This window comes from Aspergillus fumigatus, chromosome 5 (assembly GCF_000002655.1).
Source record: "Aspergillus fumigatus Af293 chromosome 5, whole genome shotgun sequence".
Taxonomy (NCBI): Eukaryota; Fungi; Ascomycota; class Eurotiomycetes; order Eurotiales; family Aspergillaceae; genus Aspergillus; species Aspergillus fumigatus.
Genome location: NC_007198.1, coordinates 240,143 through 266,146, shown reverse-complemented (window position 1 = coordinate 266,146; position 26,004 = coordinate 240,143). Strand labels below are relative to the sequence as shown.

Below are 26,004 nucleotides of genomic sequence, written 5' to 3'. Positions count from 1 at the left end.
TATTTTATCCAAAGCATTCTGACATATCACCCTGATCTGTTCCCACCTCCTTCGAAGTGAGGCTAGCTTGTCCTGATGTCTAACTAGCCCTTTGTTTTGAGTTCCTAATGCTTCAAGAGCCTCTATTGTTGTATTGCTCTCCTGTAAGTAGATCTCAATCCACTTGCAGATAATGTTCCAGGTTTTCCGCGTGTCGAATGCTTTAGTTGCTCGACCGTGTACGTGACTTCGAAAGTCATTGGATGGCATGTACTTGACACACGCCGCGTTAATCGTGCGAGAACAAACGCCATAAGGCGTGAGTTGGTAGTCTCTGCCTTGGGGATTAGAAGACTGCGCACTGGGGATATGGCAACCACTTACTCTAGGCCTTGCTGGGAGGCAAGCTCTTCCCTTTCCGCTTCAGAAAGATTATGTGAGATGATATCATCCAGGAATATAACATCCGACTCGTTGTGATCGAGAAAAAATCCATCTGCTTCAGGTCAGGCGTGCTGGCCTCGTAGTGAAGAATGGTACTTGCACTCGACGAAAAGAAAGTCATTGGAATGAGCTCCGTAACTCATGAAGATCTCCTCTCCTTTCTCTACTCTACCGGTCAGATGTCTACTTTGACGGTATCAGCATTGTCCTACCGTATCGACGAGAAGCAGTAAATGTGTACTTAGCTCCGTCAAAGACAACTTCGCAATCCTGCTCACGGCATCAGCTCCACGATTGTCCACTGCAGTGGAGATGCTCTTACAGCATCATCCGAATGATTGAAATAATCGGCAAACGGCACAAGACCTATGGCATCGTTCCAGTCCTCAGGAGGTTCTTGCCCGGGCTTAACGTAGTAGAAGCTTCTTGTGTTCAGAATTAACCAATGAAAGGAGAATTTATCCCAATCCATGTTAGGAAACACGGTGAGCACGTTCCGCCATGCGTCCTGGAGCCTTTTCTCCTGCTGGGCAAGCAGATTCTGGCTCTTGGACTCGAATTTTCTGTTTCTCTGGCTAGTTTTAAAGGAATTCCAAATGCCAGAAGCTGAAGGAGGCAGCAGAAAGGGCCGCTCGCAGGGTGCCTTCTGAAACTCCGAGTTTGACCTCCGCAACTCCTCCGGCCATAGGATGGGCATACTGTCTTCAAAGTCCTTGCGCGATGGCCAGACTTTGCGCCATAAATCCCACCTCTTCAGGAATTCATGATCTCCCTCTGTTAGAAACGCAGCAAGGATTCCATGAATTGATGTCCCAGGAGGAAACTGCTTGGTGAAAGTGACCGGGACAGAATCAATGGTGATCATCAAGTCCAATGGGACTGCGATCATGACCTCACCCGCCTGGCACATGTATTATCGGTGGTCAGTTATGAGCGCTGTAGACATAGTAGATCCACCTACGCACCTCTATGTTTCTGGTCGCGATCATCCCTGACCCGCGACCGGGTATGTGGGCGGGCGTGACGCCATTGATCTTGACTCCGTGGGACTTGGCCCATCGCATGAAGTCAGCATGCTGTTTACCCAGTTTTTTGTGTGCCATTTTCAAGTGTTTTTCCTGCGGAATGGAGTCGGTTTACATGTTGTTTGCTTCTGACTGTTGCTTTCGAGAGCAGAAATTGATGCGCGACGCGTGAGTCACGTGAATGTTATCTTACAATTCTGGTGTGTATGTCTACTGATGCTTTGCTTGCCGACTCGTGAACACAATTGTCCATTGATAGCAAGGCTTCTAATGTTTCTTCCTCACTCAGGAATAGATCAATGAGTATCAATACCCTTGATTTGCAGGTAGTTTCCGACGCCTTTCTCACACAATGCGAGCTTCCGGACTTGGCCATGCGGAACTTGGATAATTCCGGCTGAATATGAGTGGACGAATTTCTGTATATGAAAATCGTGACGGAAGATTAGTCTTTGAGTACCGTCAACAATACGTTGATCAACCCCATTATAGACAGTCCTGGTATGGTAAGTGCCTACTGGCCGGATTGACCAGAACAACGCGGTCGTTGTCTCATTTTCCACCGCATGCAAGACTGAACCATGTTACCTGAACTTGTATTCGATGCAATCTTCCAGACGGCCCAAGTTGCGAACAAGTGGAAAAGGCGAGCTTCGACGGCGGTATGACTAAGATGAGAGATCATTTCACTGAGAGTTCAGCTATTGGGCCGTAACGCGTACGATCTGACCGGCAAGAGCCTGAAATTTTTCGGGAACCCCGTCTGAATCTCCGAGAGGAAGACGGTCATTCCAGCTTCCTTAAAGATCTTCTTGAACTTCTCATCGGTCCTGGTGACGCTGCTGTCCACCTCATCGAACATGTCCTCCCCGTTGATATCCGTAGATTGGTTCTCCTTGACCACCATAATGCCAGTCTCTGTCAAGGCGGCCCGACATCGTTTCACATATTCAAGCAATTGCGCGTCCGTCAGATGTCCCACACACCACTGCGTCCAGATCAAATCGTACTTCTTCTCCGGATACCAGTTCTCAAGCCCCACAGTGTAGATATCCCCAACAGTACCATCCTTCTTCAGGGAGCTGTTGCGCACGACCTCGGTGAATTTCGCGACCGGTTCGACCACATCCACAACCTCGCAGACATGACTGAGAAACCCTTCCGTTATCCGTCCGACTCCGGCACCACAATCCACCGCCAGTTTGAGCTTGCCTTCTGTGCTGCAGGATGGTAAAAGCCGACGCACTTTGGCCAAGAAGGCCCGTGATCCTCGTAGGTCAATGCGGGAATACCACGGATAATCGCCGAGCATGGCCAGCATGCCGTTGGAGGTAGCAGGGACATCGTTCCAATACTTCAACGAGGCCGCATGATCGATCCTGGAATCCGGAGCCGATTTGGACTGCTCCTTCGAGCCTTCAAGCTTTGCCGACACTGTAGGAGACGACATGATTGGTCGATTGGTGACGTTGTTCGATTGTCTCTCCTCTGCCGTTCCAAGAAGCAAAAATGGTGATATTTTAGTCACGTGATTATCATAACTCCCACGTAATGTGAATTGCCAACAATCAACTATGCGTTCGACCTCGATCAAAATACCTGCTAGCATTCTAGGTAAAAACTTGCTTCTATCATCCTAGTACGAGTTACGTGAGAGGCGTTCCTCCGTGTTTTAACACTGCTGCTATGTATGGGCCCAGTTGCAGGAAATCTGCTAAGACATATATTCCTCCAACTTCTTGATAGATCCGCATGGAAAGCTTGTTTATACCAAATGTGGTCTCGGTTTAGCTAAACTTCCGGAGCAACAGTGATAATGCTTGAGGATTGTCATTTCCAGGACTTGGCCATACGATATCTCACCTCAAAAAATGCAATGGAGCCTTCTCAAATACAGAAATGGCCTCCTCTAATCGCTTTTCATACGCCTCCAGCTCCTCACCATCCTGATCTTCCACATCCTGGCCCGATTCGCCACCAGCTTGGTCCTTATTCTTCAATTCCAATTCCACTTCGTCTGTTTCCGCACCTCTAACGGTGCCCACTGATAAGACATCACGGTACAACCCCATTGAGAGCGGCAGCTTCACGCTATCCGCACCTCTCTTGTCCACCTTGACAAATCGAGCATCTAGTAAACGGTACTGAGCGGCCCAAACATGCTGCTCGGTCAGTTCCATAGTCATTTCCCAGGAATTGCCCTCGCCGAGATTCAAAAAGCCGCCCACAGGTACGCTTGAGAGCGCACCGACGAGGGAGCCCGAGACCCCGGCGGATATCTTACTAGAGCTATGGCGAGAGACCATTGTACACGCGTCTTCAAGAAGATATAGTCCAGACAGCATCCAGATCTTCGGACGACGTGCAAACTTGAAGTTCAGGACGTAGGCGCTCCGAGCGGCGGACAGCCATAATTTGAGCTTCTCCTGCGCCTTGGGGTTGCGCAGGACAGACGTTGCCAGGAATTCTTCAGGACTAAATCATGTGAGGAGGATGCATAATGGATGCCATGGATGGGCCAGAAAACGTACTCCTTCAGGATTATTCGCACTCCCTTTTTTGCTACCACGATGCGTTCGGAGTCCTTATTCCAAGCCAGAGTGAGATCGATGATGTCCCCACCGCTGAGGCTGATGCCCGGTGTCAGGCGAGAGCGTCCGTGGAAGATCACGTTGGACACATTGCTGACATAGGCATGCTCCTGGAGTGCTTCCTGGCTATCGAGGAAGTTAAATGACGACTGGACCAGAGAGTAGGGGGCACATACCTCAGTAATTCGTGGGTATAATGTCTTGCAACCAGTGGTTCCCAGTATCTTTCCAGGACCAATGACCCGAGCGTAAGCGCCTCAGGCCTTTCACCCATACCATACAGGTAGAACGAAGAGTCATCACTAGCATTCATCCTGACATACAGTAGTTGTTGAACTGAGCGAAATCACAAACGGTTTTTAATTAAATAATCGCCCGGTAGCACTGCCAACCGATCTCAGATAGGTTAAGCGCCGAGGGGTCACATAGTCGACTGACGGACCGACACGTCAGATGGAGCCGTCTGAGCCCGACGAATTTTTCTCGAATCTGGCCGTCTAGTGGGTGCAGGGGTCGATTATCATCTACTGGCTGGGATTGCTGCGGTGGCTGAGACGGCGGGTCGCCTTGATCCCAATGTCGTAGCGCTTGACAAAATGGGCAGTATAGCACCGGGGCTATCCGGCGCCTGTGCACTGACAATGCCATTGTGATATATATATTTCTATGATGAATTTTGATCAATTTTTGGATATATGTGAAGGGTCGTTCTTCCCGTAAGAGTACTGGGGCAACCTGGATGTTGCCTGGCAGGAACTGCAGCGATGTCGCCCCAAGGATTTCGAGACCAAACCCCAGGTTACGGCAGATGCCTACGTTATTCTGCGATTTATTCCATTGCTGAAGACATTACACTATAAGCCCGTTGAAAGTGGCAGCTTGACACCATCCACCCCATCCCTGTCTGCTTTGATGACATGAGCATCTAGCAAGTAGTGCTGAGCAGGCCAAACATGTTGGTTCGCTACCTTCATGGATACCTCCCATACCCTACCGTTTCAAGGCTAGAGACCTAAGAAGCGGTACGCTGAATAGCGCACCTATTATGGACAAAGAAATGCTAGTGGATACTTCTTGCGCCCTGGCAACAGGATGCGATACCGCGCGTATCTTCCAACAAGTAGAGTCCTGTAAGAAGCCAAACTTCTGGGTGACGTACAAACTTGACTTTCATCATGTACTCACTACGCATGTACTCACTACGAGCTATGAAGAGCCGATGCTCTCAATGAAGTCGAATTCGATGCTGGCATACTCCGTCCACTGCGGAGTGTGTTCTCTGACTTTATTCCGCTGCCACTTGTTCCTGAGAAGAAGCGAGCTTTCAGCCCATATCCAGGTTTCCATAGCTTTCTAACCAAGACAGCTAGCTGGACCTGAATCCGGAAGACCACCAACTCTCGCCCCCCGACGTACCGTGACAGCTGCATTCAACGCATTCTGAATAAGTCTGGCTCCATGCCTGTGAAAGAGATATAGGCTCTGAACAAATTTCTTGTTTATAATGAACATGTTTCGATTCATGTACCCTTGTTGGAATGAGATGAGTTATTATAGCTTGGTGAAATCATAGCAATAGCCTTCTTTTATTTCCTTCGGTTGGTTTGCCTTATTAGGAGCGCAAGTTGTGACCTGTGAATGATGGCCTTCCTCCTATGAATGTGGAGACCAGCACAGGATGACGCTGACTATTCATCATTATAGCTATGCTAACGCTTCCCCATTTCTATTAACGGGAAAGTTGGGGATAACCCATGTTAGTATACTCGCTGTTACTAGCATATGCTGTTTTCGGCATGGTATAGCACAATGGCCCATAAAGTCAAGTCCGCAGCATCCAATTGGCAATGGAATCATTCAAATTCATTGTAAGCATACAGAGTATACTCAAGAGTGGAAACAAACATGCATGGCATACTCAGATAAGGTTTTTCCTCTCTGTTCAACAGATAATTAGCCCAATAGCCGTCAATTCGAGAGCCTATAAGATTCTGTAATGAATATATTAGAAACATGTACTCCAGGGTCTGGTACAGGCAGCCAGACTACAAGGACAGCAACAAAGCCCATAGAAGGAAAACCTAATGTCTTGGTAAGAGGTATGGTGAACTAAAAACCCTGGGACATAAGGAGGTAAAGGAGGTAAATACTGAGAAGGAGGCAGGCTTCCCAGAGTAATATATTGGCCAGCATCCTGAATTAGCAATGATGCCTTGGGTGGGTTTTAGGTGTGCGCTTCTTTCCATCCAAGTGATTTTCCGGGAAATTTATAGAGTGCTTCGGCGTTCTACATCAGACGGTTGTATCTGAGGAGGGAACTCATACCCATCACTGAGAGCGGGCTACGTGGACTGATTTGCACTGCGTAGTGATCTGTGGAATCTTCCAGCTCTGGTGCAAACTCATGATGATGGCCCAAGACGTGTATTGCACAATTCTTCGTCCGAAAGCTGCATTGTATACGTTAAGCACATTCAGGTCTACGTCGTCTGGAAAACGCATCAGCGAGGACGCCATCTTGATCGCCTGCGAAGGTGAGGGCGAATGTAGCATCTCCAATTTAGCTACCCATTTAAACTGAACACCGAGTTCAAGGGTGCTCCATTCGTCAGCTGCTTCCTTTAAAGCTTGAGCATCAATGAGTGCCAACTCTGGCTTTGGATACCCGTTCGCAAAGGCCGCCAAATTGACAGATGTATTAGGACTGATTTTCCATCGCGGAATAATCCCAGCAGTCTCTAAACTTTGATACCAAAAAAGGAGCCAAGTTCCTTTCAGCGATTGACTGTTGCACTGAGACTCAAAATCAATTTGCAACTGCTCAAGCCAAGAGCCACAGTGAAGATGGTTGAAAATTCTCTCATAAAGGTTCGGTCAGTCCACTACGCTGCAGCATCTGGATATGCTTTTGCTAGTTCAATCGCCCAGATTCCCATCCCACATCCCAGATCAAGGAGCCGACCGTTAGAGGTATAAGGAATCATTAAATGATTAGGTAGAGTGCAGACTGCAGACCTACTGTGAATGCTAAAGAGAAGGAATCTAGATGGTCTTATTCCCTCTCCTGATCTAGAGAAGCTCCTAAAACTCTTTCCTCTATTAATATCTTTAATAGTATATATTTTATAATTTCTATTACAGGTCATGTTATAAAGTACTATTATTATAATATAACTAACTCAATTATCGTATCACTCTACCTTGCTAGTAATATTCACCTAAACATTCTCGTTCTATATATTAAGCATCACCCAAGGGCTGCCGACCCCGAGGATCACTTAGTTCACACCCTAGGCAGGCAGATCCGCCTGGAGGGTGAGAGGTCCGGGATTCTATATACTAAAAATAAGATAACACTCCCATCTTACTCTGGCATAGGACACTTATCAGCAAAAGGCATTAACGACCCCGCGAGATGCCCTTTACAGTGTTTGCACCGGTCTTCTGAAAACCAATGGCCGCATCGAGAAAGGACTTGCAACATTCTATCAGCTTTATTCCGCCCATCGATCCTGGCGGAATCAACACGGCCACTGGGGAATCTGGTTGCATTACCTTTGTTTCCTGCATTGTCGCCGCTTCCAATAGCATGTCACTCATGTCTTGCACCATGTCCTCCATCTGAAGGAGCAACACTCCAAATTCCTGCTCCGGTACAATGTCACGCGCCGTGTCCTCCATCTCTAGGTGTATTGCTTGAGTCTCCTCTTCTTGTGCCATGGCTTGCACCATGTTCCCCATCTCTAGGAATATTGCTAGAGTATCCTCATCTGGTGCCATGTCATGCCCCATGTCCTCCATCTCAAGGAGTGTTGCTTCCGGATCATGCTCTGGAATTGACGTCTCCATCGCTGATGGGCTCAACGGCCTGACGATGCTGGTAGTATCAGAGGATGACATTTGGGAACTACGCCGCGGTATACGAGTGAGTACGTTGAAGGTATGCAGGAAAGAATAGTGCGTTCTGAAACTTGAGCGACAGGAGCAGAATCAAAGCCATTTATGGATATACCATTGTGTACCCTGTGGCGCCTATGAATTCTACCCCATTGGCCAGGAATGGTCAAGAATCGGCGGTCCCATCAATGCGAAGTTTGTGTATGAGTCTATATCTAAAACAATAAGAAGTGGGGGAAGGAAACTGCTTTAGTGGATCTAATTCTGGCTTCTGATTGCCGACGATAATCGTTGCCCAACTCTTCTCTCCAATGATTCGTCACGGAAATGCGTTGATGAAACCCTGGGTATATTTGGGCGGCTATTTCAATGCGTCATTTTGGCTGACCATCAAGCGAGTGAAATTTGGAGCAAAAGTAAGCAATATGTTCATTGACGAAAATGCTCTCTGTGTGATATGTCAGCAGCTCACTTTATTCCGTCTTAGGATGGGATGAGTTAGAAGAGCAGGGCTTGAACCTGTTGAATATATTACCAGGGGCAATTAGTCTATATTGGCATATATCGTCATAGGAAAGGACAAATCCGACTTGGCTGGACACGTATCCATTGATGCGCCTGTCAGCCTTATATGCTGTGGCTATGTATAGGCGCATCCTGTCACGGCGGCTAGGGGAGCCTTTACGATGGAGATGTAATCGGTGCGTGAGCGTCGAACAAAGAAAGATCAGGTGAGTGAATTTTACTCATAATGAAGAGAAGCATTGGATTGTCACCCTTTTGACCAGTCTCATAATGTTTGCCTTCTCGAATCGCATGTTCCTCTCGAGCGCCAGGAGAGATCGTCCCTCGCCTTTGAGGAAGTGGCATTCAGTACAAATAAGAGTACTTTTGGCTCTACTTCGACTATTATCTAGAGCAATGCAGAATTGCATTGGTGCATTGCAAACGCGTACGGCGCATAACTCGTGATCTGACGGTCACATATAGAAGAAAATAACAATTGCAATGACTGTAGAAGTCTAGGTGATAAAAGTTTGTTAAGAATAATAACACTGTATCAGTTTACTGACAACTAGTAATTTCTATGGTCTATGAAAAATAATGAAGGTCTCATTCTTCTAAACGAATGACTGTCTAGCTGCTACATATACCTGCGATTCAGGGGTCGTCGGGTTTCGGCTAGTCAAAGGAGCAGACGTTGCCGAATATGATCGAGAATTGGCTAAGAATGGTGGTGTACAGTCAAAGCCAGGCAAATGGTCATATAATCAGTAAAATCTTTTGGCAATTGCACTTCAACAAGATAAATAACATAGCATTGAGCCAGAGCAGCACACCTGTATGATCAAGCCACTGCCTATGTCTTGACCCGCTCAGCAACCGAATAGATGCCCACACGCCCATACACATCCTTATACTTCTGCCGGATGTAGTCATCCACCGAGATGGGCGCATACTTTTCGTCCTCCGGCTTCGCGCGACACGAGTCAATGCACCGGATCACAAAGTCTAGATTCCCATTGTAGTTGAACGGGATGCAGTACCGGTCTACATCCGACCGGTTGATCACCCGGTGCACGTTGGACATGTATTTATCATTCGGCCACTGCTGGAAAAGATTCCCTAGGTGCACCACATATGCCCCCTCGATTGGTGACACAGGGTAATATGACTGCGACTCCTCGTCCCACACCTCCAGCCCGGGGACATCCCCTGTAGCAGCAGCGTGATGACGCCAAAGTCGCGGTGGGCGCCGATACCGCGCTGCAGCGGGTCGGCGTCGGCAGGCTGGGGAGGGTAATGAAGCAACTGGTAGAAGGCCATGGGTTCCGTGCAGATCTCGTCGAAGTAGGACTCGTCGTAGCCCAGGGACACGCCGATGGCTTGTAGGACTTTCTCGGTGAGGGCGGTTACTTGGTTGAGGTAGTCCATACAGGTGTCACGAAAGTGCGGGCCCAGCGTTCAGGCCAGAGGTTCGGTCCATGGGCGAACTTCTAAGAAGCCTTCTTTCAAGTCGTGCTTGGTGTCCTTTTCGATCATCTGACCGTACATGACTTCGTAGCCGCGGTTGTAGTCGTTTTGGGCTGGCGATATCAGGTAAGTCTAGACGTTTGAGGGGCAAGGGAGGGGAGATACATTTGTCGAGTTTCTTCTTTTCGGCAGGCGTGTCCAATGGCCTCGGTGCAATTCTTCTTGCGCTCCGCATCACCAGAGAGGAACTCACTAAAGTCCACGATTGGAGGGGACAGTATGATATCTGTAAAAACTCTTGCTCTCTTGACACTACACAGTGATGGATTGACATCGAGTGATCGAGGCGAACGTCCTGCCGCTTATATAGCTATCTATTGATCATACTCCCTCGTTCTCAGATGATACTTGCTCCGCGAGCGGATTCGTGGCCCGAATCGATAAAACACCCACGGCAATGGCGCCATCGCCAAAGCCACGAATCCCAGCAGACTTGTTGCCCACGATGTCCCCAGGGAATGATACAACGACGTTGAGAAGAGGGGAAACACGGCGCCGAAAAGAGATCGCAGCACGGCATTAGCCGCCAACGCACTCGCCCCAAACGAGCCGTAGCAATCCGTCAGATATGACGTGATCCCCAGGAAGAGCAGGATAAGGCCAAACCCAAAGGGCACACCGGCAACGATGCCGGAGATCCAATGGGTAGGTGGTGATGCCGTCCAGGCAAACCAGAACAAGCTGACAGGGATTAGCCAGGAGATGACAATCAAATGCGGGAGGCGAGCCTCGGGCTGAGGACCTCCCAGGCGACGCACGTAGATGCCATGGATTCGATTGACGTATGGCGAGATAAGGGTGGCGATGGCCATGCCGACGCATATCCCCAAAAAGGAAAGCCCTGCAATACTGGCGGACCAGCCTCGTGTTTCCCGGTAGACAACCGGATAGGCTGTGAAGTCCAGGTACAGGATACCGTAGACAAGAGCCATATACAGGGAAAGCAAAAACAGGATGGGCTCTGTGAAGAGCATTAGCCAGGGCCGCGTCAGCGTCGTGTACAGCATCTCCTTGACTGGGGGTTGCTTGGCTGGGGAATAGCCCGGCATGCATCGTTTTTTGTCCATCAGCAGCTTGTGGGAATATGTCTCGGGAAGAAACACCATCATGGCGCCGTAGCAGACACCACTGAGGATCAGCACCACCCAGAAATTCCATCTCCACGATGTGTACTGACAGATGAAACCCCCCACCGTGGGTGCAATAACGGGGCCCAGGAAGCTGGCCGCGGAGAAGAGGGCCAGTGGCACAGACCGGTTGTCCTGCGGCCAGATATCGGTGATGGACCCGCCAGAGTTAGTGACCGTGGGAGATCCAAAGAACCCCGAAAAGAAGCGAAAAACGATCATCGAGGCGACATTTGGAGCTAGCGCACATCCAATCTGGAACAGGACGAATAGCCCCAGAACAACCCGGAAGATCGTATTACGACCCCTGACCGGTCAAGTCAGCTTATACCTGTTGTAGAAAACGAAGGAATGTCATGCCTGTACGTACCAGACTTCAGACAGAGGTGCAAACAGCAGGGGCCCGGACGCGAACCCCAATAGGAACGTGGTGATACCCAGCGTAGCGACTGTTGACGAGCAACCGTACGCATGTGAAATGGACGGAATGGCGGCCGTGTAGATGCTAGAGCAGAAGGCGATCGTCGCAGTCATCAAGACCAGAATCCCCGTACAGATCCCTGTTTCAGCATCAGTATAGGTCACAAAGACGTTGAATTCTTACATGCATTTCTTCCCCGCTGGCCAGCGTCTCGGGTTTTCTTGTTCCTCCAGCTGGATAGATTGGTCTGTGGGCATGGGTTCTTTAGCTTCAATATCCACTCGTGGCGCGGGAAAATTTGCCATGTTTATGGCTGCGATGAATGAACGAGCAAACAGCGGGTCGAGAGACGCGGGTTGAGATGTGTTTAATGTCCGTTTCTGCTGACACCGACGCAGGGATTGATGACGCGATCTGCCGTCTGCGTGTGGCTTATGAGATCCTTTCCTTGATTAATCAAAATATGGATCACGGCCTGATGCTTGAATTGTACAGCTTCACTGTCGCTCGGCCGATGTGAGGCTGGGATTTATGTGCTTTGCCAGTCCAGGTAGATGATACAGGCCCAGCACAAGGCCAAGACGGTTATATAAGCCATGGAGCAATTCTTGTCTTTGAAGCTTGTCCATTATATGATTATTAATGGTGCTAACTTCACTGTAGATTCACCTCACCGTAACCATGTTGGGATAGCGGAGAAAGAGAACCCTGTCAGGAGCAAATCTTAGTGTCCCATGAATCCGCCTGCGATTAGCCTGGATTGGCTAGGTTTCTTTCATGGACAAGGTAACAGCAAGCTTTCGGGAAAGTCTTGGATGACTTTCTGTACTTTTGATAAGCTATAATAACCAAACTAATGCATATGAAGGCCATTCAAATTAGAGAACAGTCTTACGACTTTTAGCCATGCAGCATGGGACGGAGTGGCCGAGAAACTTGAAAGAGGTAATAGTCATACTGGAATATCTCCTTACAATAGAAGTGACGTGATCACTGCTTCACATCAGGGGATTGATATACTCATTAAAGTCGCATCGCACAGTACTAACTTCGATAATATTCACCAAATTGGCCTTGTCCATGGGTAAACTCATGCACGAGGCGTCGCTCTGGTGTATTAAAGATCATATTCTCTAGGAAACCAGCATTGCTCAGAGCTGCTGCTTAATTATCAGGTAGATACCAGATTTGCGTCTGATATTTCAACACTGCCCACACCCCACAAAAAATGTAATCCAATTAGGATTACCCTGAGTATGTGTGGCTGTCAACGTGACCGCTTCAGCTTGTCCACCACGAAACCCAGCCGCATAACTGTCTGGGATTGTACATTGTGCCAGCAGCACAGGAGAATGCACAGGGCCAAAATGCCACAAGGTCTCCTGCACTGGTCCCAACTGTCAAAATGGAGTGTGCACGGGCGAGGGCTGTGAATCAGAAGACGACGACTGCGAGGCTAAAGAGGCTGAAGTCTGCACTGAAACTGTCTACTCGAGTATTATCACGCCCGCGTCAACATATACAACCGAGACTTTACCAGATGTGAGACCATTACTGCTTGCAGCGCTGAGGTTTCAACCACCACCACGACGATTGACCAAGATTCAATCACTGCTTGGGTAGGCTATTATACCTCTGATGTCATTTAGAAACCGCGGCCGCTGGCAGTTTATCGTCTTCCATAGAAGCCATATTTTCTTCGATTTACGGTACTACAGCCACACCCTCAACCTCGAGCACTCCCAGTTCCTCTCCAACATCCGACTGTAGGGGCGAGACGCTCTGCAGTACCACCAGCGTCAAGTGGTGCGACAAGGCAGTTAACCAGATGAACCGCGGCCAAACGATCTACACGTCCAATGCAGAGGCGCTCGGTCTGTCTGGAAATCGCTGGGCAAACAACGCAGGGTTTGGATGCTCAGTGCAAATCCGAGGCACAGATCAGATCCGAGGCACAGATCAGAATGGGAAAAACTGTAAGATCCCTGGCGATGAGATGTGGCAGACTTACCAGGATATTCGTACGATTGGGGCTGTGGGACCAAGCATTTTGGGAATGAATGTATGGTCAGCGTCGACTATTACTATGGCTGTGATAACCGGGACTTTGGTGTGCAGTTTATAGCAGCTTTTACTGAGACTAATCTAACAGACTCTATGTAGTACCTCTGAAGCTATCTCATTATTTACCTGTTTATCTATGAAGGGGATGATAAGAGGTTAATATATAGATTCTTACTAGGCTCCTATAAATATTACTATCTTCTGTACACTTCCTGTGTATTAGGCCTTACTTAAATCCCTGGGACTCCCTGCTCACCACCGCACTCTTAGACAGGGAGGCTACTATAAGGGATATAGCTATGAATAATTCTGATATCTACTTTAACTATGCTCTAAGCATTGTACATTGGCTGCACACAAACAGGTTACTAAGGAAAACAATTGTGTAAAACACAGTGCAGACATATGGCTAAGCCAATTTCCCAGGGCAATTTTATATATATACTAAGTATTTAGCTAGGTTTCCCATAAATAAGACCTCTAAAGAAGGATTATTAACTTACTAGGCATAATTAAGATCTCTACCATCACTCGTTAGTTAAAATTGGGATCAGGCTTGTCCAATCTATCTACAGATTGTAATCCGTCAGTAATTAGCTTTAAGGATTAGTACACTCTTTCTAACTTTAGGAAAAATAGATCTTAGGGTGATGAAGTAGATTTACATCCCTTAAAGATAATAGCTAAAGATATTAAGGCAGCCACAGATAATACTAAATCAGTGGAGGTCCTTATATTGAAGCTAGTGATAGAGGAGTCTAGTCATGATAGAATCACTCTGTTATCTACTAATCACCATGCTCAAGTATGCTGTTAGATAGCATTACTTAGCTCACCTTTACTCACCTATACTCACCCTATGGTTTAGTATCTCTTATCTGTAAAGTAGCAGGCCTTTAAGGGTGCATATAACTTTTGACTATATTAATAATACTGGCTTAAGTATGGCCGAGCAGCCAGGAGGCCCTGTTTTCCACACCCTATGGTCGTATGTGCTAGGATATTCGTGCAAGAAATTCATATAGAAGCTCACCCATTGCCCGAAGTGGGCCAGCATGATGCCCCAAGCAGACGGGATATCCTGGTAGGGGTCATTAACTCATACTCCCTTCCCACCCTCGGTATGCAGCTAGGCAGGAATTCTACGCGGACACCAGCGTCAGCATCCCCGACGAATTGATAGAGGCGTTTGACGTCTACTGGAGCCAGGAGTCTGCTACGGGGGATGCAATGTATTTCCCGGGCTAACTAGCCGGTTCCATGAGGCTTCCCGCAGTGCCGAGGGCAACATTTAAGTCGACATCATAGTTGGATCGCGGGGGCGCTGGACTCGGCGATCCAGACAGTGGCGGACATGTTAGAGATGAGGGAGATCAAGTCGTTAGGCGAGGAGTACTCCCGGGCAAAGAAGGGGGCTCTCAATGTGCAACGATCCTGTGGGCAAAAGCGGTGCAGTTATTCGATTCCGCTGCATAATAATGTGCAGTACGTGGAGGATTTGGAGAGTGCATGGATGGCTAAGAGTGGGCGAGCGACGGCAATTAGTTCAAGGACATGAATTGAGCTACAATGACAAGTAGAAGCAGCATGTTCTACATGGGATTAGTGCTTAGTATCAAGAGCATGTGCATGACTGCTCAGTATTCAGTCGGCTTAGTATCATCGGCCTTGACGCAACTGCTGCGACATGGGAAGGTTCTATTACTACCTTCATTGTCTCAATACTATTATACAGGTAGTTAATACTATACATCAAGAATTTTAACAATACCCCTTTCTATTCTAGTCGGTATACATCCAAATTATAACAAAAGAAATAGAAGAACGAGAGTTGATATAAGAATACAACAGGCTTCAAGCCAGTGCCAGAGACCAGGCTGAAAAGGAGTGAAACAAGTAGAACAAGCAGCACATCCATATCCCCAACCAAGTCAATCCAAATCGTTAAGGATACTTCATTGGCGCTGAACTCTGATACCCAGTAAGCTCAGGTCTCGTCCGCAACTCCATCTCCTTCTCCTCCTGGATCAATGCACAGCATCCACACCAGAAGGTGACACAGCAGTCTCCAGGACAGGATCCCTCAATGCCATGCTTCTGGCGCATTTCACTCCGCCGAATCGTTTGAATAATCCATTGACAGTATCCGAGGGCGAGAACGGTGAAAATGGCGCACTGCAGGCGATGGTTAGCCTAGTCAGATTGGTATCGTCCGAGGATACCTACCTCCGAGTTGATACTACTATAGTTTTGTAGAGTAGGATCCTGGACCCGGGCCTGGGTTCTGCCAAAGGTAATACACGGGAGACAGCAGCTTGTGAAGCCTTGATTGATACCAGGTCAGCTTGAGTCAGCACAAGAGGACGTGGAATACGCACAGAGCGAGCCTGGTGAGCAGCAATCAAACAGAGAATGATTCCAGTCTGGGTTATGCGTGATAGCTCTGGCCTCATCTGGTTTGAAATGGTTATCCGTCGGTCCTTTTGGCACTGAGCGGTAGGTCTTGTCGACTGAGATCATCTTGGAAATTCAAGAGAATGCAGAGTATGAGAATTGGTCGCAGTTTCTGGCGTGCACTTGGTGACCAGAAGGAAGGATTGGAAGTGCATGTTGCAATTTGCTGGGTCGGTAGCTTATATACCCCTGCTGATCCAATTATTCTGACAGTATCGTTATAGAATTTATCCCTAATGTCCTCATAGTGATACCAATCTGGAAGTTCGCGTTCGTATATTGACTTTCCCAATATGGAATAGCACTATGGGGGGGGTTTAGGGTTGCCTGGTGGAGACTCCTTCAGTTACTAACTTATTGATATTAGCGAAGTCAAGTCCTATCTTGCCAATCGACAGTAGCATCACAGATTAGACTAGATTCACGGCCCACCTATGGGAAAGGCCTTCGTAAGAACACGATTCCGACATTCTTGTTCCGTATGCAGGGTCCTGTTCGAAAAGTCGTCTCCCTTTTGTTGGGCAGAGGCCCACTCGGCATAAGCTAGGTGTAGTCCTGGACTCCTAGGTGGACTAGTCCCGGTTGTCTTGCCAGCGTTTACCTACAGGGAAGCTCGCATTCGTGTGTGTGCCGGTGCAGATACTTGCTCAACATTACACTGTCTGGGCTAATATTGCAGCATCTATCCAGGGGTATAAGTACCAGGATATGGCCGCTGAAGGATTGGACGATATCGCAATATACAATCAGAACTTTCGCCAATCTGTCTTTCCTCCGTTGCTATCTCGAAACCATGAGCCACATCGGCCCAGCCATAGAATGCTCCCCATCGGCGATTCCCACACCAGCGGTCTTCGGTGCCGAAATCCTCTCCCTCGAGGCATCTTGGGTCAGGAACTTTACTCTCGACGTGCCTGGTAATTTCAACTACAACCACGGTGCTCAGTCGGTGCAGAATGTGGATTTCTGCAATGTGACGGTGACCTACAGCCATCCAGGCTACGACGACCGAATTACGGTCGAAACCTGGCTGCCACGCCACTGGAACCAACGCCTGCAAGCCACCGGTGGAGGGGGATGGCGTGCGGGTCGCTTCGTCCTGTCCCAGTTTTTCATGGGAGGTGCCATTGGAGAGGGATACGCGACGACAACCACTGATGCCGGCCTCGGGGATACAATGCCAGACGCATGGGCTCTGAAGAGCACTGGGAATGTCAACCTCGAATACCTGCATAATCTGGGCTATAGATCCCTCAACGACGAAGCGATCATCGCCAAGGACCTGGTGCGCAGCTTCTACGGCATCCCGCCGGCGTATTCTTACTGGAGTGGCTGTTCGCAGGGCGGACGCCAGGGTCTCATGCTTGCGCAGCGGTACCCGCACGCCTATGATGGTATTGTGGCCTCTGCACCGGCGCAGTCGTGGCCCGAGTTTGTGACTGCGGTTTACTATCCGCTCCTGGCGCCGCTGTGGGCCGGGGAGCCGTCTCCCCTCAGCTGTGAACTGGAATTCCTGACTGCGGAGGCTGTGAAGCACTGTGATTCCCAGGACGGGATTGTTGATGGGATCATTTCGGACCCGAACAACTGTGACTTTGACCCGTTCAGCGCTGTGAATAAGACTTTTTCCTGCACCGCTACTGGAAAGCCCATGAGACTGACCAGAGCGGCAGCGATCACTGCAAAAGCGGCTTGGACAGGTCCTAGGACTGTTGCCGGTGACTTCTTGTGGTACGGCGTGAACCCGGGGTCAGACATCACTGGTTTGGGAGTCGCGCCAGGCCAGAACCTCACAACTAGCCCTGACGAGTGGCTCAGCTTGTTTCTGGTCAAGAACCAAAGCTTCGACGCCACCCAACTGAGTCATGAGGAATATGGCACGCTCTTCCACTTCTCCGTCAAGGAATACACCGATGTCATGGCCGCCAATGACCCCGATCTGACCGCGTTCAAGAAAGCCGGAGGGAAGCTCCTCACATACCATGGCATGGTATGTCCCTGACCATCATCTCAGCAGGTTCCTTGCTAACTGTCCAAGGCCGATGAAAGCATTCCAACGAAGGGTACAGAGCATTATTATCGCGCAGTCAGCCAGTTGATTCCAGACGTACAAGACTTCTACCGGTACTTTGAGTCTCCGGGTCTGGCCCATTGTGCTGGCGGCAGGGGAGGACAGCCAACAACTGCGTTTGATGCGTTGAGGAAATGGGTGGAGAACGGTACTGCACCCGAGTTTCTCCCAGTGCGCGTCAATGGGACGGATGGAGAGCACAACCGGATTCTGTGTCCCTATCCGGCCAAACCGATCCAGCAAGGTGGAAACGCCTCTGGCGTTGGAAGTTTCCGCTGTGTCCATTGACCGGTCGCCTGCAGAAGGTGCCAGAGATGTATGCCAGTTCACTTCTGACCTGTCTTTTTGTTGATTCAACCGCTTGTAATCATATTGACTTAGTTCCTGAATCCACATATGTGTATCCGTGGAAGAGTTGACATTGAATAGGGAGGGAAGGCTCATTGAACAAGATTCTGGAATAACAAATCCATCAAGGGACGTCACCCTTGGCAAACATAAGCTGTTGGGGGGCTATTTGCTGCATAGGCCACTGGACATATTGACGATGATGTTCATCAAGGTTGCTATAAATGCTATTGATGATATGTTCCGGCCACCCACGGATAAACCACGCCGCATCGAGTCGCTTCAGCAGAATCGTAAAAAAAGCAAACACCACCAAGGCGGCTGGCCTGCGCCGTGCTGCGTCTGATAAAAAGAGATCCGGCTGTGTATATAACCACCCGAAGATTTGGGGCCAGAGCTGAGACTCGGGCAGGTGGGAATCCCCAAATACAACATCGTAGCAGTGGCCAAGTCGGTCCAGCACCTGACAGTAGTCTCTATACCCGGGGCCACCGACCGGGAAAGTCGTGGATATCAGATGTCGTACCTTGTCCAGATGATCGCCGTATGCTTGCGAGGTCAGTGCTTGGCTACGAAAAGGAGGCTCCTCCGGCTGAGGAGCCATATCTGCTGAATCCTTAGTATGGATGGACGAAAAGTCGACCGAGAGAGTTGCGGTACAAATCTCCAGAATTGACCGCAGGCCCATGAATAAAGACAAGCACCCTGGCCCACCGTCGTCGCGGTAGGCTAGATACTCGCCCGGCTGGGGTCCTTTCGCCAGCGAGCAGAGAAATATGAAGATCGAAGATGCATAAAGGGCTGGACTCGTGGTCGTGTCTAGATGTGGTATTGCCTCTGTGACCTCGCGAACAGCGATCTCATAGTGCTGTTCAGCGAGGGCGTATAACTCAGTCCTGGAGCCTAATAACGAGTCGTTGGTCGAGTGCCGTGCCAGGTGAAACGCTGAAAACGCGAGGAGAAGGCGCAAAACATAATGGAAGGTGAATTCTAGTTGAGACAGTTGGGTCTGCATGTGTTTTTGAGATCCTCCCAGGTCCGCCGAGGTGATAAAATGATGGAAGAGTGCCATGTCCGTGGCTGTGAACTGGAACAGCTTCTTTGCCACCGGTAGATGCAACTGGGGCTTTGGCTCGATATCCTCTTGCGTTGGGAGCGGACGTGAGCTACGCCCTCTCCTTGGGGGAGTGAAATTGGACTGAGACGAGGAAATGAAGGTGTAGTTGTCATTGAGTGATGTAGGAGCCCGAGTCTCCTCCTCTGTGGATGGGGTGGAAGTTCCTTCTGTGTTCAATGTATAGTCACACTCAATGGAGTGACGCAGACAGTTGCCGCAATTGGGCTTTACTTCGTCGCACTAGAGCAAATGGTTTTAGTAGGTGCTGATACTGGATGTGTAGCACGCCAACCTTGACCCTTCTCCTTTTGCAGTTCCGGCACCCAAGACGAGATTTTCGATGGGATCGCCGCGACACCTGGCCACTGTAGGGACCACGTCTGGCAGGCATCCTGTACGCGAAATTGGGCCTAATGACGAGTCACAACTGTACGGCAAAAGAGTGGACATGCAGGAATAAATCATTGACACAGGTGTGCTCCAGCGAAAATGAATTCTTCGGTGAATCCCTGGTCCATCCCCTTTTCGATGGAGGGTGGGGATTCGGTTAAGGTCCGATTTTAGGGGATCTCCATATGGGAATCTTATGTAAAAGCCATTGGCCACAATGAACATGACAAGAGAAACATAAACTTGCCAAGAAACCTGTTGGTACAGTGGCATGTCAAAAGTTTGAATCCAGTATCTTTCCCACCATGCTAGGTTAGGCAAGTCTCTAATATTCTACCTACAGATTTGAATCTGTCGGAGACTCGGTACCTCCATCAATAATAATAATATTAGGGTATCTCAAGGAGAATTTCTCCAAATATACATGAATGTATCTGTAAGCTCCAATCTCCATAATATTAGATTTTGACATGCCACTGTAACGCACAGCTTCGTCTAGCTGGCTGACTATAAGCTGAGGAGGAGATCTTGACGGACGGTAAAGTTATACCTCATATAGGTGAAAATGCAAGATTCCTTTATGACAGTCTCGGAGGAGTTATAGCTTATTTCCCAAGGACAGGACAACAGCGGACCTGTCTCACGAAAGACTCGGACTAATGAGAACCTATCAACATGAAACCGAGGTAATACTTTCTAGGAAGCAAGGCATGGAGACTCGCTAGAGGCCTGCTCCATGCCGAAACGGCAACCAAGCAAGGCGTTTTATTCGTGTTCCCTGAGGCTCTCGCCCTGGGAACCTGCACAATCTAACCTTGGATAAAGCAATGTGATTATGGCGGATCACTAGCTTCCATATACGAGAGAGATATGGAGACGTGGCGCTTGTCCCCACGTATTCCCCGCGTGGCGCATTCCTTAACAGACGTTCAATCCGCGAATACGACAGAGATGACGAGGTCGGCAGGGCACGCTTGTCTGAAGTATAGGCCAGGACCGGTATATATACCTCCAAGTGAGCCATTGTATCCTTCCATATACCTTCAACTGCACCTGAGGACTATTAACAAACACAAAATGTCCACCGATACCCTTGTCCCCATTCTCATCTACCTCACCGGCGAGACCCGCACCAACGAGGTGGTCCTGGTCGACGAAAACGTCTCCTCCTTTGAGGAATTCGCCGAAGCGCTCTACACCAGTCTGCGTCCCAAGATTCCCGATTACTATCTGGAAAGCGGAGAGCGGAGCATCACGAAGGCCTTTGTGACATGGCAGCCTTCGGATATTTTCCCCCGGGAGACGGAAATCGTGGAGGGGAACATTCAGGCTGTTCTGAGGCTGCTCGCGGCGCGGAGAGGGGTCGATACCGTTCGGGTGTGGCTTAATGAGATTGATTAAAGGAGCGGGTATGTGTGCCCGACCTGTGATTGAGAGGATACGGCTGATGGTTCGCCTCGTCCGGATTAGATCTGTGGATATGGAGAAAAGAAGGTAGCTACGCGATCACTCAGAAAGGGCGCTACCAGAGAATGTTCAACTTGGCGAGCCCCTTCCTAGGCCGTGGTTCCGGTTCGTCTTCATCCTGGCTTAGATAGAACTGGAGTAGACCGACCAGCGGCATATTCTCCAACGTGATGATGTGCGTTTTCTTCCAGAATTTGTAGCCGTAATAGAGACCGAGGACAATCGGGATGTTGATGTACGATGAGACGAAGGTTTCGGTATCCCAGTGGCCGTGAATGAAAGTGCTATAGCCACCGGTAATAAGCAAGAGGGCGAAAAGGATCAGCGATGCCCAGGTAAAGTAGGGCTGGAACGGTGCAGCCCATGGAAGCTCCTTGTGTCGGTCGACGCCTTGCTTCTTGCAACCGTAGTAGAATCGGAGGTAGACGATGCAGACGATGATCCAGTCCACTAATGTGGCGACTGACACGACATCACGCAGCCATCGGAAGACAATGGTGGACGACTCGGTGAGAGACATATATCCCAAACTCATGAAGAGCCCGATACAGCTAATCGCCACAGAAGGGACAGAGAACCGATTCAGCCTCTCGAACACGGCAGGCGCATGGCCATGGACGGCCATGCCATAGAGAATCCGGGATGCGAAAAGGATATATGAATTCCCCGCGGACCACGCGGAAGTCAGGATAATAGCGTTGATGATCGAGGGTGCCGTCTTGATCCCTGCCCGGCGAGCAGCAATAACAAATGGGGACTGAGAGGCCGTGCCAGTCAGTCGCAGAAGAGTGGGATCGTTCGAAGGAACGACCAAGCCAATCATAAAGATCGATAGGACATAGAAGAGGAAGATACGGTACAAGACGCGCCGGGTTGCCTCTGGGATGGACCGTCGTGGCGACCTGGTCTCGGCCGCGGGGATCGTGATATTCTGGATTCCCGAGTACGAGAAGACGGCATTGTTGAGACATGTCCAGAAACCAAGGAACTGGCCAAGGGAGCCTTTGATCCCAAGGTACTGAACAAAAGGCCCTGGGTCTCTCCAGTATCTGAAACCAATCGATTGTCCATCCGGTCCTCCGCCGCAAGTAATCACCAGCGCCATGATGTTCACCCCAATGATGAGCAGGATTTTCAAGATGGCGAATGCAAATTCCAGCTCCCCATAGATTCGGACGAACACCAGCGCCGTAATCAGCACCAGCAAGCTGAAGACGGTAATCCAGATGGCGTTGTTGACGGTGATCCAGAATTGAACCAGCACTGGGGCTGCCACGATTTCCGCAGGGATAGTGACTGTGTATAAGTAGACTTGATTCCATCCGTTGGCAAAGGCCATGGCCGGGTCGAAGAAGTATTCCGCATATCGGACGAGCCCGCCGCTCAGGGGAACCAACGCACCCATCTCTCCGACAGTCAGGACGACGCTCGAAACCCCAAGGCCAACAATTGTATAGGCCAGAAATGCACCCAGGGGGCCTCCCATTACAAGCGCTTGCCCGGAGCTGAGGAAGAGCCCGGTGCCAATTGTGCCAGCCAGGGCAATCATCTGGAGGTGCCGCTGGTACAGGCCTTGCCGGACCGCTTGTACTTCCCCGAAGCCACGCCTGATGAACGCTATGTCGCCATCGGATGCGCTCGACCCCTCTCCTTCGGTCAGTTGAATCCCTAGTTCTGATTCCAGAGGCATCGTTGCAGTAGATGCCGATACGAGCAGCGGTATACGGACCAAAAGGACCCAGAAAGAAGACAAGTTGGATTTTTTCCCCCCGCTCCAAGAAGTTCCGAGCTTGCGCAGACTACCGGGAAATTTCATTTGTGGGGATATCTGGGGGCTACCAGCAGCTACCATGGAAATCCTGAAGCTTAATAATGGACATCTCCGCGTGATGAGTCTCTGCCACAATGCCCTACAAATCATGGCTGGCCGTTTCGTCCTTTACGTGACATTCCTAGTCAGACTCCTTGCCTCTCTTGCGCCTTAAACGCAGCATACTTGCGGTAGATGTCGTGGCGGAATGTCTGCCGCAGCGCCATCACAGCGTCGGTATTGAACGGCAGCGAGGCTTGGATGGCGCAAACACTGCACAATCCGTTCTTGCGGTCGATAAACCAGAACAGAGTCATCCCACCTCCCCAGGTCAGCGTCCGTTCCCCGTACCCGCCATCCAGATCCTGCAGGGTCAGCAGGCCGCCCAGGCTGTGGCCCAGCTTTGTTCCGGCATCGAGGCCGACGCGGAAGTAGACGCCCATAGGCGATGCCAATGCAGCCTGGTGCGCCGCCGTCGCCTCGGGACTGAGGTGGGGCTCGAATAGCTCATCGACGGTCTTGGGTTGGAGCAGCTTTCCGTCGTTGACCAGCAGCGAGCGGAGGATCTTGAAGTAGCTTTCCCCGGACATGAAGAGGCCGTGGCCGCCAAAGTCGCCGCGTCCGCGCTTGTTCATGTCTGCACTGCCGCCGAGCACCGCACGCCCGTGGCCGTCGGGATCATCGGGGTTCAGGTCGACGAGCCGGGCCCGCAGGTCCTCGCGCGTGACCGGGCAGAACTGGGCGTCGTTGATGCCGAGAGGGTCGAAGATGCGCTCCTGCATGCGTTCGCCGAGTGTGCGGCCGGTCACTCGTTCCACCAGCTTGCCGGCCCAGTCGAGCCCCGGACCGTACATGTAGCCGGTGCCCGGCTGGAAGCCGAGCGGGTAACAAAACAGCTCCTCGACCGACAGGCGCTGGCCCTCCTGGGGCGGTGCAAACTTGTCGCGCCACTGGCCGATGTGCGGCATCAGAAAGTGGTAGCAGAGGCCGGAGCTATGGGTGAGCAACATCTCGAGCGTGACGGGGCGGGCGGGGGGTTCGAGAATCGGTGTCTCGCCATCGTCGGAAAAGCCAGTCAAGACCTGCTTGGCGGCCAGGTCGGGCGCGACGGACGATAGATCGCCGGTCAAACTCAGTAATCCATCCTCGACGCACTGCAGGGCCGCAATAGCGGTGACCAGTTTGGTTGCCGAGGCCAGGTAGAGCACGTCGTCTAGCTGCTGCGGGAGCTTTTCGCCGGAGAGCAATGTCCGCTGGCCCAGCGCCGTATTGTACACAAAGGTACCGTTGGTGTCGGTGGTACAAATCACGGCGCCATTGATTTGGCCCGCATCGATGGCGGCCTGGAAGCTCGTTTCGATATCGTTGGCCATTTGCACAGATCGCGGTCTATGGGACGTGGCTGAGGGGCAGAGACTCTTTTATCCTGTACCCCTCTATGTATGCCAGACAAGCTCTGTACACGCCCTCAAACCCTGTCGCCGGGAATAGCACAATTTGCATGACTCATTGTTGACATAAATAGCGACCTAGACTGACAGGAACCATCCGGGCACCCTTTTTAGTCTAGTGGCAGTATTCTATCCCAATACTCATGTACTCATGCCCTTCCGGCATCTTACTGTCCCCCACTATGCATTGCATCCACAGTAATGGCTCATTGGCGAATCTTTTGTTCATGTGATTCCTGAAAACAGTTCTCATCTTTCGTTATCATTCTAGCAGGTTCGATGATGCACATAACAGATAGTCAGAGCATCACTCCTAAAAGCTTTCCAATAGGCATTTGGAAACGGCTGCTCAGCTTGGCATATGTTACCCAAAATAAGCACTACCATTTCTACTATACTGCAAAGGGAAGTCCACACACCTTCTGAGCTTAGTGGTTAGTACCTGATACATTTAGTGTTAGATATATATGATCTACCCCTGGTCCATTTGCTCTTAGTAGGCCTCCTCATTCTGATTGCTTGATGAACACTGTCGACAAGAATTTCTGACTCGTGCATGGTCCGTCTTAGGATATCAATAGTCATATCCTGAGGTGTAGACACTTACCGAGTAGATCCAATCTTGATGACATCCACTGACCTTACGTTGGCTGTCCGATAGATTGAATCAGGTTACTCGGACTATTACACAGGATCTCTATTATGTTTAGCAGAACAGGTCTTATTGTTCATGTACTCTGTGCACCCAGTTTCCCAGAAAGAAGCCATACTGAAGGACCGTCCACTAGCAATCCCCAATAATATATATATATATATATAAATAGTTCTTTCCTGTTGTTAGACTCGCTTGTCCGCCAGATGCTCTGGGAAGAGCAAACGGAACACTGGCGATACTCAGGGACAGATATCACTGATTATATGTTCCTTCTCATGATATTGTGTGGGTCTATACATGTACTGTACCGTTTATTAGCAGTCAAACCTCATGCGATTACAACGTATTCCAGTGAGCCGATTCCACATTCTTGCTTCTCACATAGGAACATCCAAGCCAACAACTGTTGGTGAAGGTTAAACTGACACTCACAGTGATGCCTTAGCCTGGCTAATCATGATATTATTTATGTATACCCGTATACTAAAAATGGCCGGATACGAGAATGTAACATCGGATAATTCGCGCGATCTACCCATGAATAGCAGCATCCGGCGAGGAACACGAGGACGCGCGCGCCGTGCAATACGAGGCCCAGGATGCTCCCATGTATAAGTAAGACAGCTTTTTCAACAGTCTTCGCAGACAAAATCGCCAGT

At 49.8% G+C, this 26,004-nt stretch overlaps 13 protein-coding genes across 13 annotated transcripts; 3 read left to right on the top strand and 10 right to left on the bottom strand.

Moving 5' to 3' along the window:
* Positions 1-311: 311 nt before the first annotated feature.
* Positions 312-8,498, bottom strand: AFUA_5G01005 (uncharacterized protein). Its single transcript, XM_077804709.1, has 3 exons — positions 7,595-8,498; positions 7,240-7,513; positions 312-317 (listed from the first exon to the last, which is right to left on the bottom strand). The coding sequence occupies exons 1-2, from the start codon at positions 7,937-7,939 to the stop codon at positions 7,439-7,441; spliced, it is 420 nt and encodes a 139-aa protein (XP_077660847.1). The 5' UTR covers positions 7,940-8,498; the 3' UTR covers positions 312-317; positions 7,240-7,438.
* AFUA_5G01020 (N-terminal protein methyltransferase) lies at positions 1,746-2,927 on the bottom strand. The gene has a single exon (XM_743146.2). It carries the CDS (start codon positions 2,896-2,898, stop codon positions 2,146-2,148), a length of 753 nt encoding a protein of 250 aa, XP_748239.1. The 5' UTR covers positions 2,899-2,927; the 3' UTR covers positions 1,746-2,145.
* AFUA_5G01010 (uncharacterized protein) lies at positions 3,308-4,352 on the bottom strand (the record flags this gene model as incomplete). Its single annotated transcript, XM_743147.1, has 3 exons — positions 3,308-3,923; positions 3,980-4,165; positions 4,216-4,352. 3 exons carry the CDS (start codon positions 4,350-4,352, stop codon positions 3,308-3,310), a joined length of 939 nt encoding a protein of 312 aa, XP_748240.1.
* Positions 8,499-9,296: 798 nt separating the features above from the next.
* On the bottom strand, positions 9,297-9,871 carry AFUA_5G01000 (putative oxidoreductase, 2OG-Fe(II) oxygenase family; the record flags this gene model as incomplete). Its single annotated transcript, XM_743148.1, has 2 exons — positions 9,297-9,652; positions 9,700-9,871. 2 exons carry the CDS (start codon positions 9,869-9,871, stop codon positions 9,297-9,299), a joined length of 528 nt encoding a protein of 175 aa, XP_748241.1.
* A 30-nt stretch (positions 9,872-9,901) lies between these two features.
* Positions 9,902-10,145, bottom strand: AFUA_5G00990 (uncharacterized protein; the record flags this gene model as incomplete). Its single annotated transcript, XM_743149.1, has 2 exons — positions 9,902-10,023; positions 10,076-10,145. The coding sequence occupies 2 exons, from the start codon at positions 10,143-10,145 to the stop codon at positions 9,902-9,904; spliced, it is 192 nt and encodes a 63-aa protein (XP_748242.1).
* Positions 10,146-10,284: 139 nt separating this feature from the next.
* On the bottom strand, positions 10,285-11,823 carry AFUA_5G00980 (MFS transporter; the record flags this gene model as incomplete). Its single annotated transcript, XM_743150.2, has 4 exons — positions 10,285-11,404; positions 11,468-11,602; positions 11,652-11,657; positions 11,702-11,823. The coding sequence occupies 4 exons, from the start codon at positions 11,821-11,823 to the stop codon at positions 10,285-10,287; spliced, it is 1,383 nt and encodes a 460-aa protein (XP_748243.2).
* Positions 11,824-11,840: 17 nt separating this feature from the next.
* On the top strand, positions 11,841-15,838 carry AFUA_5G00970 (uncharacterized protein; the record flags this gene model as incomplete). Its single annotated transcript, XM_077804708.1, has 3 exons — positions 11,841-12,034; positions 14,891-15,105; positions 15,621-15,838. The coding sequence occupies 3 exons, from the start codon at positions 11,841-11,843 to the stop codon at positions 15,836-15,838; spliced, it is 627 nt and encodes a 208-aa protein (XP_077660846.1).
* Positions 15,527-16,226, bottom strand: AFUA_5G00975 (PLAC8 family protein; the record flags this gene model as incomplete). Its single annotated transcript, XM_743151.3, has 3 exons — positions 15,961-16,226; positions 15,809-15,906; positions 15,527-15,757 (listed from the first exon to the last, which is right to left on the bottom strand). Exons 1-3 carry the CDS (start codon positions 16,100-16,102, stop codon positions 15,527-15,529), a joined length of 471 nt encoding a protein of 156 aa, XP_748244.2. The 5' UTR covers positions 16,103-16,226.
* Positions 16,227-16,286: 60 nt separating this feature from the next.
* Positions 16,287-18,395, top strand: AFUA_5G00960 (putative feruloyl esterase; the record flags this gene model as incomplete). The annotated part of the gene is made up of 2 exons (XM_743152.2): positions 16,287-18,026; positions 18,075-18,395. The coding sequence occupies exons 1-2, from the start codon at positions 16,830-16,832 to the stop codon at positions 18,393-18,395; spliced, it is 1,518 nt and encodes a 505-aa protein (XP_748245.1). The 5' UTR covers positions 16,287-16,829.
* An 84-nt stretch (positions 18,396-18,479) lies between these two features.
* Positions 18,480-20,289, bottom strand: AFUA_5G00950 (Zn(II)2Cys6 transcription factor domain-containing protein). Its single transcript, XM_743153.2, has 2 exons — positions 19,865-20,289; positions 18,480-19,812 (listed from the first exon to the last, which is right to left on the bottom strand). The coding sequence occupies exons 1-2, from the start codon at positions 19,961-19,963 to the stop codon at positions 18,580-18,582; spliced, it is 1,332 nt and encodes a 443-aa protein (XP_748246.1). The 5' UTR covers positions 19,964-20,289; the 3' UTR covers positions 18,480-18,579.
* A 543-nt stretch (positions 20,290-20,832) lies between these two features.
* On the top strand, positions 20,833-21,363 carry AFUA_5G00940 (uncharacterized protein; the record flags this gene model as incomplete). Its single annotated transcript, XM_743154.2, has 1 exon — positions 20,833-21,363. The coding sequence occupies one exon, from the start codon at positions 20,833-20,835 to the stop codon at positions 21,361-21,363; it is 531 nt and encodes a 176-aa protein (XP_748247.2).
* Positions 21,364-21,484: 121 nt separating this feature from the next.
* Positions 21,485-23,281, bottom strand: AFUA_5G00930 (putative amino acid permease; the record flags this gene model as incomplete). Its single annotated transcript, XM_743155.1, has 1 exon — positions 21,485-23,281. One exon carries the CDS (start codon positions 23,279-23,281, stop codon positions 21,485-21,487), a length of 1,797 nt encoding a protein of 598 aa, XP_748248.1.
* Positions 23,282-23,385: 104 nt separating this feature from the next.
* Positions 23,386-24,612, bottom strand: AFUA_5G00920 (serine hydrolase domain-containing protein; the record flags this gene model as incomplete). Its single annotated transcript, XM_743156.1, has 1 exon — positions 23,386-24,612. One exon carries the CDS (start codon positions 24,610-24,612, stop codon positions 23,386-23,388), a length of 1,227 nt encoding a protein of 408 aa, XP_748249.1.
* Positions 24,613-26,004: the final 1,392 nt, after the last annotated feature.